This window comes from Camelus ferus, chromosome 7, assembly GCF_009834535.1.
Source record: "Camelus ferus isolate YT-003-E chromosome 7, BCGSAC_Cfer_1.0, whole genome shotgun sequence".
Taxonomy (NCBI): Eukaryota; Metazoa; Chordata; class Mammalia; order Artiodactyla; family Camelidae; genus Camelus; species Camelus ferus.
The window spans coordinates 25,852,294-25,866,046 of NC_045702.1; the positions used below are offsets into that span (position 1 = coordinate 25,852,294).

Sequence of the window (13,753 nt, forward strand, 5' to 3'; positions counted from 1 at the left end):
TTCTGTTTTAGTCCTCACATTTATTCTTAATTTTTAAAAAATTAGCCAAATATTACAAAACACAGGGTTAAGCCCTAACTTCAAGGTCATCGGGTTCTGCCCCTCTGGTTTGCATCATTGGTGTGCTAAAGTAGGAGGTTTCCAGTGTCCTCCAGTGTTGATTGATAATGGGTACCATATCACTGGATAACAAATTCCTAACCCTCTGGGAGCCGCACTCCCAGGCTGTGAGCCTGACAATACTGCAGTGATGCAGTTCTGCCTTTGATTGAAGATGATTCTGGGCTGTTGCCAGGCATAACTAAATCAGCAGCCCAGCCCTTGGCTTCAATAATCTGAGTTCAATTTCTTCGGAATCAGGTTCTTCGTGAAGCCGGCACTGGACGAAGCAAGTAGCCACACCTGATCTGAACCCCCTACCCCAATAATTCCGATAGAGAAGAAACATGCTTGCCTCATTAGCAAACTGCTGATAACGAGGCTTCTTCTTAAGTTGAGAGAACTACTTAAAAAGAGGTAGAAATCAGATGGGAGTTTAGCAGAGGAAAGAAACTGGAGTAGGTGCTGTGAAACATGAAGAAGACCAAGGCGAAACATGAGGGAACTGCAAATCGCAGTGGCGTGGGTTGTTAAAATACTTTAATGTTTAAAAAACGTAAATATTTTGGTTGGCACGGTGTGGTTCTTTTTATTTTCTGGTCTATGAAATTTGACATTCAACATTGGCTGAAATGGGGAAAATGGTTCAATATGTAAGATGTTTAGTGACGAGGGTGGTCCTATTCAGCCTCCTATTCATCTGCCTGTCTGTTAAATGGAGATGCTCTTCAGAGTTCATTCCAGCTTCTGTTTGCTTTATAGATGTTCTCTCTGTGTGCATGCAGCCTGCCCTACGGCTTTAAATATCATCTGTATTTCTCATGAATTCCTGCCTTTCTCACCTAAGCTTCAGAGTATATATGCATCTATCTCTGGACATCTCTATTTGGATGTCTCTCGGTCTTTTAAACTCATTGTAGATTTAAGAGTTTATGGTGTAAACTGGTGTTTCTCAGTGGGGCCACTCTAAGAATATCCCCCCAAACTAATTTTTCCACCTGATTACATGTCTCAGAAAATGGCAACCACCATCTTCCTTGCTGCTCTGGATGAAGCATCATGGAATGCTTCCTTTTCTCTCATTCCCACATTCAACAAACACATAGCTGGCTTCTGTCTTCTAAATCTTGTCTGAGGGTATCTACAGGGTGGTCTGCAATTCAGCAGGGGTAAGCAAATACATAATGTATGTTTTATTACAATATCACCAGTCATGCTAAAATAATATCTATGTTTCCAAACATGGCTTCCTATGTTTGGTGGAACATAATTCACATCCAGAACCCTAGCTGCAAGGGAGTCCTGGGAAATAAAAGTTCATGGTTTTATAAGCTTGGAAATACAAGACGAGTTCTGGTTACTCTCACTGTTTAACCAGCTACCACAAAATGTAATGGCGTAAACAGTGATTTATTTTGCTCATCAATCTGCAATTCGAGCATGGCTCAGTGGGAACAGCTTGTCTTTGCTTCACACAGTCTCATTTGGGGTATGTTGGCTGGGAGCTGGGGATTCCATTTCAAGACAGCTTGCTCACATAGCAGGCAAATTGGTTCTATCTGGAAGCTCAGGATAAGACCTTGGTTTCTTTCCACACGTGTCTTTTCATGTGTGGGTCTGTCAAGGGATGATGGTACTGTTCTAAGAGTGAACTATCCCAAGAGATCCAGGCAGAAGCTATATTGCCTTTTACGACTTAGCCTCAGAAGTCACATAGCATCACTTTTCATTGTAGTCACAAGTCCACCCAGATTCAAGGGAAGGAATTGTAAACCCCACTTCTCAATGGGATGAGTTTCAAAGGGTCACACGTGGGCTGAAAGGCATGGTTGGGCTATTTTGGGAAAATACAATCTGCCCCGGGAAAGCCCCTAGAAGGACAGTGGCATGTGGGTGGATTCTGTGATTACACAGTAATGACCCATAGTTATCAATTTTTCCCCACTGGCCTTAATTATTTTCTAACCATTTCAGTTTTTGTCTAGGTAGTTCTTTGAATCTTTTTATACATCCCTGTGAGCTTAGAACTGGACACACTGTATAAACAAAATGTGGAATATTTTTCATTTATTCTCTAAAAAGCCCCAGAAATGTGCTTTTAGCTTTGAGTCCATAAAAACACTTACTTGAAGGAAAGGTGCTATAAGACACTTCTCTACTTTAACAGTTTTCATTAAGAACCTTAATGCTATAGTTTTCAATACATAGCTTCATGGAACAAGGTAGAAGCAAGGGAAAAATGACTTCCATCAGTTCATTTCTCTATGTGGATAATTCAGAACTGAAGCGATGCCCCTTGGATTGAAGCAAGATTAACAGGAATCTGAGACGTGGCAAAAATCACGTCCAAAGCTGCAGAGGAAAGGATTGCAAGTTAGCATATTTGGGAAGTTTCTCAAAGGTCAGGCTGTGTTTCTCATGGTCTGATTAGAAGTGATTGTTGTGTATGGAACAAGAGGTTTCAATCTCACACCCACAGTTTTTCTTACTCCCACTTTCAAATCTTATTTTTCTTTTTAAAAATGATTGCTTTGAAAAAAAACTTAACTCTAGTTTAATGCCAAGGATGTTTAGGTTCTTAAAACTGGTGTGTGTTTAATTTACAGACCTTAACATTTGATACCACCTACTCTAGCACACTGAAACTGCACTAACGAGAAGACCTCTAATGTAACAGGATATTCTGCAATTACCAACTGAGTGGGTGACAGTCAATCACGGTTTATAATAATGAAAATGTTTTGCTTATTTTGACAAATGTGTAGATTTCCCCACTTTCCCTAAATAGTTCATTTAATTCTGATTCTCTGTGCTACCTACGAGTGAAATTCAGTTTTAAGAGAAAATTTTAAAATGCATCTGCTTATAAAGAGATCTTAGTTTCTAAGTTTTGTATGTTAGAGAAATGGTTTAAGTCATTTTGTATGCTAACAAATTAGGGGCTTTCAGATCAGAAATGTGAAAATTAAGTTAAGAGTCCTATGGTGTAACATTGAATAGAATGTGTACTAAATGTGTATTAAATGTTTGTATTAATTTTATGTGAAGAAACAGATGCCATAAAAAATTCTTAGCGTATTAGACTGGGACCTATGATGGACTTTATAATTCTGGTGCATTTGGCTAAATGGATGAATTAAGCTTATCCTTAATACTTCTCTCAAGATTGCGAAACTGCTCTACATGATTTAATATCAGAGATCACGTCCGTGTAGAACACACTTTTTCAATTGGTCTAATTTATAAAGGTGCTACGGAAAAAAGTAGACATGTTTTGCAAAATTTATACATTTACTGTATGTTGAGGAACACTGTCTATAGTGTCAGGTTTCCCAAGGACTATTAAAGAGAATATTTTTGTCCTAGGTGAAAACAATTCATTCATATTCTTTATTCATCCATTCATCTAAAATGTATTGAGTGTCTTTAATATCCCAGGTGCTGTTCTAAGTGTGAAAATACAGAGGTTTACAAGAGAGTAAATTAATGGAGGCGCTTATAAACTCATGGAGGAGACAGACAACAAAGGAATTTGAAATGTGTCAGGAAACAAAATGTGCTATGGAGAAAAGGCGAGCAGATATGGAGATGGGAGAGCCTGGGGGTGAGGCAGGTGCAGGGAGGTGGGCTGATGTCCAGCTGGGACACGCAGGACAGCAAGCCTGCTCAAGGTCCTTCTGTGATCCGTGTGAAACAGTCTGAACATCTTTCTTAGGAGCAAGGAGGGAATGCCACTCCCACAGGACGCTGTGGCTGCTGCTCCGGGGAGGAGCGGTTTGAGCAGAGGTCTGAACCCGTGAGCGGAACAGCAAGACCCCAGGACCTCAGCAGTGGGAGGGGAAGCTGTACGACGCTTTCGGAAAGCAGGAGATTATTAGGGCACCTAAAAATGTTCATACGATCTGCTCACCAAATGGCACTGAGAGCAATGATCCTAAATATGGGAAACATTTTTGCATAAAGAAATGTTTACCACGTGTTGTAGTAGGAAGACTCTGAAGAGAGCCTAGACAGCTGACATCAGGAATATGATCACAAGGGCCATGGTACATCCACGAGGGCAGGTCTCCCCACCTGGGTACCACTGACATGTTGTGCTGGACGGTTCTTTGCTGTGACGGCCGTCCTGTGCGCTGCGGATGTGGGGCAGTACTCCTGGCTTCTGCCCAGTAGGTGCCAGCAGCACGTCCCCTTACAGAGGTGACAGTCAAAATGTCTCCAGACATTGCCAAATGTCCCCTGGGGGGCAACGCTGTCCTTGGTTGAAAACCACTATACTAGGAACATTATACAATGACAATGGTAAGTTTATAAACGACATGTAATAAAAATGCCTATGTAACAAAATGAAAAGCAGAATAAAAAATATATATTTGTAACAAGGCCACCAATATGTAATAAAACAATGTGTGGATAAAACCTGTGAATGCAATGAAACAATGAATGAAATTTGGTAACAGATGGGAACAATTGGGTTAGGGTTACCGGCTTACTTACCAGGCTTCATTTATTTTCTCATTATTGATTGCTGTGTGGATTGTTTTCCTCATAATTTTCTCATAATTGTATTTTCTCATAGTTGACAGTTGTCTCAGAGTTAAAGATCCAAAGATAAAGAAAGATGGCTATATCTCACAGGACTGTCTTTTTAAAAAGTTGGTTTCAGGGTATTTTTATTAGAATTTATCTATAAAATAATTGTCATACATGATACTTGCAAAGTTATTTCCTCTTGGAAGAGCAAGATACCTCACTAATGAAAAACCATGAAGGAAAAAAAAATTCTATATCCCTTCAAAGGCCATTTGTTCCTGGGACAAAGGCTAAGGAAAAAATAATTACGGTGACACGTACTCTGTTCAAATTAGTTTATGATTAGACTTTGTGGGTTATGGGGAAACAAAACTGTAAAACAAGAGGTTAAGAGATAAGGCTAGAAAAGCAACAGAGGAAGCAAAATTAACCGTGTGGCCATCCTCCCCGGGAGGGTGAGAAATAAGCTCATTATTTTTATACCCAGCAGAGCAACGCTTACAGATGCTTTGTGACCGTGACACTTCACTCTTTGTTGGACTTTTTTCTACTTCCTATCACGTCATGACTATCGCTTTAAAAGGAAAGCTAAAAAACAGAAACATTCATTTTGAGTCTATTTTAAGGATTTGGTGAAAATGTCCTGATTTTGCTCGAGGAAACTGGAGGCTCTCTGCTCACTAAGGAGCAGTGGTTCTCAAACTTCATCTGCACCAGTCGCTGAGCCCCAGCCTCAGAGTTCCTGAGATGGTAGATCGGGGACGGGGGCCCAGGATTTGCGCTTCTAACAAGTTCCCAGGTTTTGCTGATGCTGTGGTCTGAGAACCACACTGTGAGAACCCCTGGGGGAGAAAAAACTTTTCTCGCCTTCCGCCTTAGATGCTGAGCTGGGTGTTACTGAGGGATGGTGTCCCCCTCAGCAGTGGGGAGGAGAGGAGACGGGAAGGGTCAGAGATCTAATAATACCCTCGTCTAACAGTAAGCACTCAAGAATTACTCTCACATTAAAGGAAAAATAATTGGAAAAACAAAACAAGACAAAACACTCCTGGCTAAGGCAGGGGGCTGCTTCCAGTATCAAAGTAGGCTTGTTACCCATGATTCCCTGCTCCCCTGCCCTTCACCTGCACACAGCCATTGAATCCTGACAATCTGCCTTAACCTAGGACTTCTTACCTACTTCCACTCTGGGAGATACGACCTCCTGGTCCTTGTCTATTCATCTGTCTGCCTTCTAAACCAGCTTAGCTTGTTCCTGACTGGCAAATCTGCTTGCTTCTAACTCCTAGCTGGGTTCTAAACCAGTTTCCCAACATTTGTTGGTACATGGCATGCTTAGTTTCTGAGTGGCATTTTCATAGTTCCCTTAAACTAAGAGAAATACATAATGGTTCTGTTTATTAAGTAATTATGTCCAAGTACTTTAATAGTGCAGTGGTACAGTGTCCGTACCTGTTGCTGGGTTGTTCTCAAAAATGTAAAATTTTGTGAGTTCCCCGTGTGCCTCAACGCATAGTGCGGGAATCACAGCTCTACGCACAGTCCCATCCCATCCACCTTCTTCCACGCCCATCATCTCAGAGGGACCACGTCCACAGTTTTCTGCTCCACATGCCTCAGCACTCCACAAGCAAACACAAACTGACGGCAATATTTATATTTATTTTTGTGATGCCTTGGATAAAAACCATTTAAACAATGTTGGGTAAGGTGTTATTCTCATAAAAACATCTTCTTTCAAAACAAATGCATTTTTTTATTTTCCATAAAAGTTAAAATTACATGCTAAAACAGAGTTAATCACTAAACACAAAACTGGTATCAGAAGACTTGTCAAGTAAGACCAGATAATGAACTACATCATTAAACTAAACAATTACACAGAACTAGAAAACTGACTCAGTAGTAAAATATAAAAATCTACAATTATAAATATAAATTTGGTCCAGGGAGACTCTAGAACAGTATTTACAGTAAGTATCAGATTATCTCTACTTTAGGTGAATACTGCAGTTGTAAAATGTTGGCTATCATAGGGAACAGAGTGTTTTATTTACAGCGTACTATATTAAAAGTTACATTTCTAGCAAACCTGATGATTGCTACAAATACAGCTAAAAATTTGACACTAAAAACAAACATGTTTTCTGTAGTTGGAAATTCCTAGTATCTATAAATTGAAATTTCTGTTAAAATCAATATGAAAAAAAGATACCACAATTCCATTCTTAGAAACACTGTAAATTTCAATCATTTTAGTTTAAACACAATTAAGTGAATTACAAGAAGTTCTGCAAAAAGGCACACGTTGTTAATGATGTAAATTTGGCAGCAGAAGCCTACTGTCATGAAAGTTACTGTCAGGTAATGAGAAGTAAACAGATGACAGAAGAACTGAATGATGTTCCTGTCTAATTTTAGAAAGAGGACAACAGTGCTCAGATGTGGACTCCCCTACCCGTCTCCGGCTTAAACTAAAGACTCTAAGCTCTCGGCTATATTTCCATCAGGCAGTGCTGCGCCATTGCTGTCCAGAGAGGTGGATGGATTCTCTTCCTGCCTCGTGCTCACAAGGCTGAGAACTGCTTTGTAGAGAAACTGATACTGCTCCTGGGGAACAGAGAATGGGAGGTTAGGAACAGGAAGCTCCATGAAGACACACGTTTGTAAAAAGAAGGACTGTTTGTAGTCACCCTTCAACACCATCCATGGAAGGGCATGGTGTTCAGGGCTCGGTTTTAATCAGCAGAGGTATACCATCTACATGAATGCCTCTTTCTGACTGAACTTAAAGTAGCTCTACAATTAGCCGAGAACATTCACCTAGAACATTGGCCCATATGCATTTGCCAATGGCAAGCACGCTATTCTCATTGGTTTACATCATAAAATTGGACGGTGATGTCACAGGGTTCTGTTACTGGTTTATCAACTTGTGTGTGAACCCTTTGGCAGTGGGCATCTGTGACCTACTCATAAATAACTTACTCATTCTCCTTTCTCCAGTTGTGTTGAGGTCGGTTGGGTTTGTCTCTTTATGGAGAGGTCTCAGAAAAGGACTGTGCCGTCAACCCAAGGACTCATGCAAAATGCAAGCGTTTCACCAAACCCACTGCTGACCGAGGATTCCTCACCCTCGACCAGCCTGACCGGTCCTATGCCCTGCTGTGCAAAGGTGAGCGTGTGCCTGCTGTGGTCTCGGAGCAGAGACACACATAAGAATAAAGTAGTTGTTCTCTTGCAGAGGCCGACTCCGGCTGGTGGGATGGGGGAAGGCAGCTGCAAAGAACGTGGGCTGGTGGCTAGCAGTAGGACCACAGGCCTCATTAAATGCATTTGTGAAACCTGGGTTTAAGTTCAGTCTCTGGAAAACAATTTCACACAGGACAAGCTTGATACAACTCAACTGGCCCAAATGAGCCTTTTAATAAGGGCTCCTCTGAAGTGCGTGTGCACAAGGGTCACCTTGCTCGCTGGCCAACTGCTCTGGGCTGGAGCTTTGAAGATGGACCCTTTAACATACCCAGACCAGGAAGCTGGAAGTGGGCCTATGACTCCTACACCCACCTAAGCTTCTCCCATTGGGGCATTGGCACCAAGTTCCCTATCGTCTTTCCAGCCCTTGTTTCTACAGTAATAAAAACCTCCAAATCATTTTCGGAGTTGAGACTTCTCTTTACAGATGTGCCATGTGTCTTTCTCGATTGTATTAGTCTCTTTCTCTCTCTCTCTCAAGAGGACCTCAGAATTAGCTATTTCTTAAGTTAGGAAAATGAACTTGGCTTGAGAAAAAACAGTTTCAATGTTTAAGTCTCTGACATCTATCTTCTGACTTTTCTTTGAGGCTATGCAGAACTTGAACCCCAAGAAAGTAACTATTTTTTTGTTGGATAAATCTGATTAGTTGGCACTCCTACTGAGGATATTTTTAAGAATTACAATGAGTCTTGCAAAACGGCACACAGAAGATTTAAAATTTTTGATCCATCAATTTTCTGGAAGATAAACTTTAAAATGTTTACTGTTAATTGTTCTGGTTCTCTGGATTGCAAACTGAATATAATTCAGCTTGAAAACAAGATGCTAATGTTATCACCGTGCTCTTTCTTGATACATGGCAAAATGATTTCAGCAATCTCTAGAAAGTAGTGCTCTAACAGGAAAAGTCTGACTCACTGCTTTATTACTTACAATGTCGGCAAAGACTCCTGGCCTCATCAGATTGATCATCTTGGCCACTTGGTAAACATCCATGGAGTTTTCTTTTTCTAGTTGGTGCATAAGGGTTGTCAGAGCACAGAAAGTTCCTGCTGTCACTCCTCCATGCCTGGAAGCAAAGGGAAGGGGACAAAGACTCCATTCAGATGCATCAAATGTTCACCTTTGGAACTCACAGAGCACGTGGCTTCGACAACTTTGCAGTAAGAACACTGAATTTTTTAATATATTGTTTCATTATTTTATTGTGCATGGAACTGTGGTTGAATTAAATGTGATTGAACTAATGGCCATGATATTAGTAATGAGGTGCTTTATAGAAGTTTAATATTTGGTTATACATTTAATATTTTTATACTATGGAGAGAGTTGGCAATAAATCACAATGATCTGACTTAGGTATAATATATATTATATAATATGTATCATACATAATATATATAGAAGACAACTCCAGCATATGCATTTTTTAATTTATCCACAACAGAAACCTGGAAAGATTTATTGGATGAAAATTCCTATTTCTGGTAAAAAAGAAATATATTAATTTCACTCCTATCTCAAGAAGTAAACGGCTGAGAAATGTCTCACTGGTTAGCACCACCACCACCATCACCAACAAAATTCAGGTTCTAAAACCCTGACCCATCACACAAAGTATTCTCAGCATACATAATGCAAGGGCAGATTCTTGTGATCACGCTCCCATCTTCTGCCTTCAACAGGAGCTCCAAGAGAAGTGGAAAACAACCTCAAAACTATTCTGTGTTAATCTGGTCCCTTAGAAGCAGATAATCCACCCTGGCTGAAGAATTCACTATTGGTCCAAAGTATTAGGTTAGTACAAAGACAACAGAAATACACAGACACCCAGAAAATGTTCGGGCGTGAAACGAGTTAAAAGTGTGAAACTTACTCATCGTGAACAATCACAGGCCCATCCCTGGTGGCAGCTTCTTCTTTGATAATACTTATGAGTTCAAACGTTTTACTAATGGGGCTATCTGGATTTGGCCATCTGGGACACTGAAAATGTCTCACTTCAAGTACATAATCATCCTATAAGAAACCATAAAAATGAATGTTTTTAAAAGAGTCATGTTGGTTGGTGAGTAGATTTATTGAGGAAAATCAGAAATTACAGGAAGGTAATAAAACCAAATCACACACAGGGTGAGCAGCGGCGGCGCGGCCCGTCCTCCAGCATGGAAGGGAGAAACCGCCCTGACGACACATTTGCCACGTATGGATGTAATCTCTTTTTTACTCCAAAAATAAACCTTGTTCGTGGGCTTATCTTCCCAGTCAAATCATGTCTAAGGATGTACCAAAGATGTGTGTGTGCCGATAAATGTAAACTAACAAAAAGAAATCTTCAGGTTTAAAATTTGTTGTAAAAATAGAAGTTCTTCCTTTAAAAATTGTGAATCACTGTATTGTACACTTGTAACTTATATAATATTGTACATCAACTATACTTAAATTAAAAAAAAAAGAAAAAATAGCATAGACTTCTTCAAATACTGGCATTACTGAAGTTTAACTACGAGAAGAATAAGATTGCATGACACAGTAGGGGAAATACTGGCAAAGAGGACAGAGATGTAAGTCCACTATTGTCCCAGTTTTGATTCCTGGTTAAGTGACCATACTGGGTTGTGTGACTTTAAATCTCTTAAACCTCTGACCCCCCAGTTTCCTAAAGTCACTTATGCATATACAGAAATTTGATTGATAACTGAACTGGTATAGTTGATTTATAAAAGATGTTGAACAGTGGTTATTCACATGAAAATAATGAAACTAGACCCTTGACTCACAAAATATAATACAAGACATTTCAGCAGAACTATCTAACACTTAGAAAACAATGTAGAAAGGTATCTTTATGATTTTAGGGTAAGAAAGGATTTTTAAGACACTAAATGATGGTTTCCTTATAAAAGAGGGAAAGAAAAATATTAACAAATCCTTATGAGCCAAACTTAGCATCTACAATTCTCCAAAAAAACCCCCAAAAAATCACAAAGTCAAAACATCAAATTACAAACCAGAAGAATGTGTTTTCAATATGTATAGTTGACAAAAGATTATATCCAAAATATATAAAGACCAGCAATAAATCAGTAAGAAAATGACAGACTAACAGAAAAAAGGGCAAATATAATGAACAGAAACTTTACAAAAGATGATGTAAAGATATTCAATTTCATGTGCAACATGAAAAATGCAAATTAAAACCACCATGAGATCCCATTTCATTCCCACCACAATGCTGGTGAGGATGCAGAGATTCCAAATTACTTGTGCACTCCTGATGGGAGAGCAGACTGGCAGAATCATTTTGGAAAATCACTGGCATTACTCGATAAAGTTGAGGAAAGTTGACGATGCCCAGACCCAATGACCAGGCAGGGGAATTCCCAGTACACCTAAAAAAAATTTTGTACGTAGCTAAAAACATTCATGGCAGCACTATTTGTAATAAAAAAACAGAACAATACAAAACAAGTAATAACCCCAATGGAGCATAGGAAGAAAAGCATGTATTTATAGACTGGAATGCTAAACCACAAAAGTAAATGAATTTGAACTACAATACTTCAGTCTATGGGTAAATCTCAGCATTGTAAGGATGAAGGAAAGCAGAAAATCTCTGATAAGTATATGTAATATGAAGCTCAAAAATACTCAACACTAAGCATGGTGTTAAGGAGCACAAAGAGAAAGGGGAAAATTATAATGTAAATCACGAAAGTGATTAAAACGGATTCAGGAAGTGGTTACTTCTGAAGGGAGGAAGAGACAGAATGGAATGGGGGCACAGGAAGGACTTCAAAGGTAAAGGTTGTGTTATTTTTCTTGAGCTCATTGATTGTATCAATTTTATATCATGTGCATATTTTATGAGCATTCTCTTTAATCTATTCAAAATTTAATAAATCAAAAAGTAACTCATACCAAGTGAATAAGTTAAAGGCTTTTTTCTTTCTTTCTTTTTTTTTAACGGCCCCAGCTCTTGATTTCAGTAGCTTATGCCAAACCTCCTGGGCACTATAATGAACCCTGAGCATATGGTGTAGACCATCACTTCCCTACCAACCTCAATGCTGTGATTTTTTTTTTTTTTTTTTTTTTTTTTGCCAGGGAGGCAGGGAGAAGTGTCTACAAATGTCTGAAGTTATGGAACTTCCCCCTGCAGTCTTTTCTTCTGGCTTGATCACTGCTTTAGAAACACTGCCCTCTCCTGTTAGACTCCTAGGTTGTCAAGCTGTTCATCCATAGAAGCTGATTTACATAGAGATGACATACTAAATTGGGATCAGTCATGAACGCCTTTCTCTGTTTTGGGTTTTTTTTTTTTTGGATAATACTAGGAGAAAAATTGTGCTGATTACACAAGGCCAATCTAGGTATTAGACTTGGTCAGTGATCAGGACAGTGGGTTATGATAAGATAATGGTATCTAATGATGATTACTCTAGTGATAAGCTTTCTAATAGTTGGTGAGAGTGATGAGAGGAGCTCATGAGAAGCACAGAGCTGAATGGGTGTTTAAGGAACAATTACAGGTAGAAACTAGCGTGGACTGTTAAGTGCTCTCAGGGACCACAGTATTCTTCTAATTGTTGCCCCTCATTTTTCAAATAAGGAATGTAAGTCACTCTCTCCAGGCCATATCGTTGCTCATCAGGGATCAACATGTTTGTCTGTTGTTTGTTTGTTTGTTTGATGTACAGTTACAATGTGTCAATTCCTAGTGTACAGCACAATGTCCCAGTCATGCATATAATACATATATTCGTTTTCATAGTCTTTTAACATGTTCATTTTTGTTCTAATCAGGTAGGATACTATTCCATTGCTATATTGTTTACATTAAAATCCTATTTGCATTCTTAATTTTATAAGTTTTGATCAATCAGATATTCTAGAGAGCAGTGAATCTTCCTATATATCCTATATGGTTCACCAGTTTCAGAATTAGAGTGAAACTTTTAAACCATCTAAAATGTGATTTCATTTTTTTTTCTTATTGAGAAGGTACTCTGAATCTCACAGGCCGTACTCATCATTATTAGCATCTTTTAGTATTTCACTGGAGCTGTACAATAATTTGTGAACTGTGCTATAATTACAGAAATAATTATTAACAGAGAATTCAGATGGGTGCCTTGTCGATAACCATGAGTTTAGTAAAACAGCCCTAGTTCACAGCACTGCACGCTTTCCAGCAGTTCTTCACTCGTTAGCTCGCTGTACATTGGGAGAGAGAAGTGAGCTCGTCTTGGTTGGTGCTATTTTTCCTGTTTTACTTAGAAGAATACAAGGTGAGAATTAGGATTAATGAAAAAAATTTTTTTTACTCTTTATTCTCAACTTAAGTTCTATTAGCAACTGCTTTGGAATACAAGGAAAATCTCTGACTTCCTGCGTGTGTAGAAGTCAGGAGCAGTGGAGTTTAGTGACGACTAATTGTTAAGGTTCTATAAGATTTTGAAAATAAAATTGACAAGTAAGGTAAAATTTATTATTTGGGTAATCTGTCTCCATTTATAAGAAATCAGATTCCTTCTTCTTAGTTCTAGGAAAGATCCTTCAATTAGCATATATTGAACGTGTGCTTAAGATGAAAAGTTTGTCATTTAAACTACGTCCATACCTGTGTAGCTTCCAAGATGAAATCTTGCATTATAAGTTTTTCTTCATTAGACAGACATTTGTGTTCTTCAGCCATAAGAGTGACCTTAAAACTCTCACAGTTTATAGGCTCATCTTTATTTGGCCAGTAAACAAATTCGTCTTCTGCCTGGAGGATTAAAAACCAAAGAAGATTCTAGATTTTAAAAAAAACATCTTTAAGTCAGACTGCTAACTGAAGTTAACTGGTCGCCATAGAAAA

The 13,753-nt window shown here is 38.9% G+C and overlaps 1 protein-coding gene across 4 annotated transcripts in view; it reads right to left on the bottom strand.

Annotated features, from left to right (window-relative positions):
• Positions 1-6,274: 6,274 nt before the first annotated feature.
• The window catches only part of PTPRZ1 (protein tyrosine phosphatase receptor type Z1), a 163,062-nt gene continuing 155,583 nt past the window's right edge, over positions 6,275-13,753 (bottom strand). For all 4 annotated transcript variants that reach the window (XM_006183862.3, XM_006183861.3, XM_014558518.2 and 1 more), the window contains 4 exons: positions 13,514-13,660; positions 9,767-9,909; positions 8,824-8,959; positions 6,275-7,242 (listed from right to left, as the gene is read on the bottom strand). In XM_006183862.3, coding sequence (XP_006183924.2) covers positions 7,102-7,242; positions 8,824-8,959; positions 9,767-9,909; positions 13,514-13,660 — 567 coding nt within the window. In that variant the 3' untranslated portion in view covers positions 6,275-7,101. The remainder of the gene's footprint in view (positions 7,243-8,823; positions 8,960-9,766; positions 9,910-13,513; positions 13,661-13,753) is intronic.